The sequence below is a fragment of the Pteropus vampyrus genome, unplaced genomic scaffold, assembly GCF_000151845.1.
Source record: "Pteropus vampyrus isolate Shadow unplaced genomic scaffold, Pvam_2.0 Scaffold269, whole genome shotgun sequence".
Classification (NCBI taxonomy): Eukaryota; Metazoa; Chordata; class Mammalia; order Chiroptera; family Pteropodidae; genus Pteropus; species Pteropus vampyrus.
The window spans coordinates 265,483-267,833 of NW_011889050.1; the positions used below are offsets into that span (position 1 = coordinate 265,483).

The 2,351-nt window shown below is 46.6% G+C and overlaps 1 protein-coding gene across 1 annotated transcript in view; it reads right to left on the reverse strand.

Annotated features, from left to right (window-relative positions):
* LOC105302322 (fatty acid-binding protein, liver) overlaps positions 1 to 2,122 on the reverse strand; it is a 2,646-nt gene extending 524 nt beyond the window's left edge. Inside the window, exons 1-2 of the mRNA XM_023520514.1 lie at positions 2,037 to 2,122; positions 199 to 371 (exon numbers count right to left, since the gene is read on the reverse strand). Coding sequence (XP_023376282.1) covers positions 199 to 371; positions 2,037 to 2,103 — 240 coding nt within the window. The 5' untranslated portion in view covers positions 2,104 to 2,122. The remainder of the gene's footprint in view (positions 1 to 198; positions 372 to 2,036) is intronic.
* Between the last annotated feature and the right edge of the window lie 229 nt (positions 2,123 to 2,351).

The window sequence follows — 2,351 nt, forward strand, 5'->3', positions numbered from 1 at the left end:
ACAGTCCTTGGAAAATGGGAGTGCTTTCACTAAGAGCTTCTTCCTTAAGAGCTGTCCCTGTCTCCCTACCTCTCACCCCAGAAATGAGTTCAGAGATAGGGTGTCCATGAAGGGAATTGTGCAGTGAAAGCCTTGAGGGAGGAAGTTCCAGGAAAGCAGAGTATAGAAGCAGAATGTGGCCTGAGGGACACCTCTTACCTTGATCTTCTCCCCATTCATGGCCTCCAGCTCACATTCCTCCCCCAAGGTAAACTCGTTTTGGATCACTCTGGACCCGGTGGTGATGGTCAGCTTGAAGTGCTTCCCATTCTGCACAATTTCTGTTACTCCTTTGATGTCCTTCCCTTTCTGGATGAGGTCATCAGGCAGACCTGGTGGAAATCATTTGAGATTTAGAGACGGGCAGAGGTGGGAGTTGCAAGGTGGTGGTCACAAGAGAAACTTTGTGGTGTGGAGGGAGGGAGGGAGGGGCTGTGTCTTTCTGGAGGCCACAGGCATGTAACTGGAGTCCTGTGAGCAACATGGGCTTTGATTTCTGAAAGGAAAGGTCGGTGGTCTGACTTGGCCTGCCCTCTATCTTGCCAGCTGGTTTATAAAAAAAGACACTCCTCTGGCCTGAAGAACCTCTCTGCTAGTGAGTACCCTGGTTCTTGCTCATTCTCCTTCCTCACTCCTCCTCCTTTAACCCCAAGAGACTTTGTTCTTTGAGTATAAGCATTTTATCCTTCATACCTGGGTTGACCAATACTGTTTATCTTCCAAGCCAGGTCACTCCTGAGAGTGAGAGGGGGGCTATTAATAAGCATGCCAGGACAATACGCACACACTGGCACTGTCCTGGCAAATATCTGTCCATCTAGCCTTACCTTGACCTCTGCTGTCAAGGCTCTAGAGGAAGATGTATCCGGAGTCCCCTGGGACAGAGTTTTACAAATTTTGGAGCACATCTATGATGTTATACAAATTGAGGTTCACAAAACCTCAATGGTGTTGACCATTGGGGTGGAGAGTCTTGTTGTATAAGTGAAGCATGTAAGACACAGAGAGGTGGCATGACTGCTCTATAGGAGAAGATCCAAGCTTTCTGCTGGCCCCAAAGGTCCTCCTCTCTCTGCTTTTGCCGTCTTTCTCACCCTTCTCCCTCTCAGCACCCTTCCTTGTCTCACTGCTCCTTTTCTCACAAAGCTCCCTCTGTTTGGAGCACGATCCCCTTTCCCAGTCCCCAGTGGACACCTCCTCATCGTCCAAGGTTTAGCCAAGGTTCACCTTCACTGCCATCAAGCCTCCCCTCTATGTCCTCCTGTGAGTGCCGCATCTTCCTGTACAATCCTCTGAGGGACATAGTGGGTTGAAGTGGGGTCTCTGGGAACCAGTGGCTGCTTAAAATCCTGATGCAAACACTTCCTATGTGAGTGACCTTGGTCAGGTTTACTTAACTTTTTAAAGCCTCAGTAGCTTTGACTTTAAAATGGGAAAAATAATAATACCCAAATTAGAGTTCTTTACTGAGGATTCAATGAGATATTTCACATCAACAGTGTATTGCAGTGCCTGGCACTCAGTCAGCACTCAGTACAGTACACATCCTTTATTGGATTTATTTCTTTTCTTTTCTCTTTCTAAACTGTTACCTTGGAAATGTGGCCCATTGTTATCTGTTTCCCTGGTATCCATCCAGCACAGAGCTTAGGATGTGGTTGGCTTTGAATCAACATTTGTTAGAAGAATGAATGAATGAATGAATGAATGAATAAACGGGGTTGCATAGTGAGATACCAGCAGAGGTGGCTTCAACCCAAATTAGACTCTAGTTTAGTGGTCCTTTCACTTGCCTCTGGAGTGCCTTGTGCAGTGAATAATAGCACAAACTGCAAGTGACGCAAAAGTAACATGCATAACCTGGCCCCTGGTCTACATAAAGCCTGAACCTCTCTCCCCATCTCAACATTGAGCCCACATTGATGACTAGCTACCACCTTCAGGGCCAGATTCTCATTGCCATGACCCCCAGGCTTGCCATCCAGCCCAGCACTTACCCATTGCCTTCATGAAGGCCTCAAAGTTTTCCTGGCTCTGCAATTGGTACTTGCCGGAGAAGTTCATGGTGGCAATAAATCAACAGTTGATTTGCAGCAATGCCAGTGGGGCAGTCGAGTTTGGGCTGATTTATAGGAGGCTGTTTCCCTTTGAATTTTGGCCATAGGTCAGCATTTGTCAACTTCTTTATGGCCGGGTTCAAATATTAACTCTTGAGAGCAAAGGTCAATGATAAAAACAGGATAAGCACAGAAGAGATTTACTCTAATTCAGCAAAAATTAATGGATGTCAATCAAGTGCAAAGCCCTGTGGT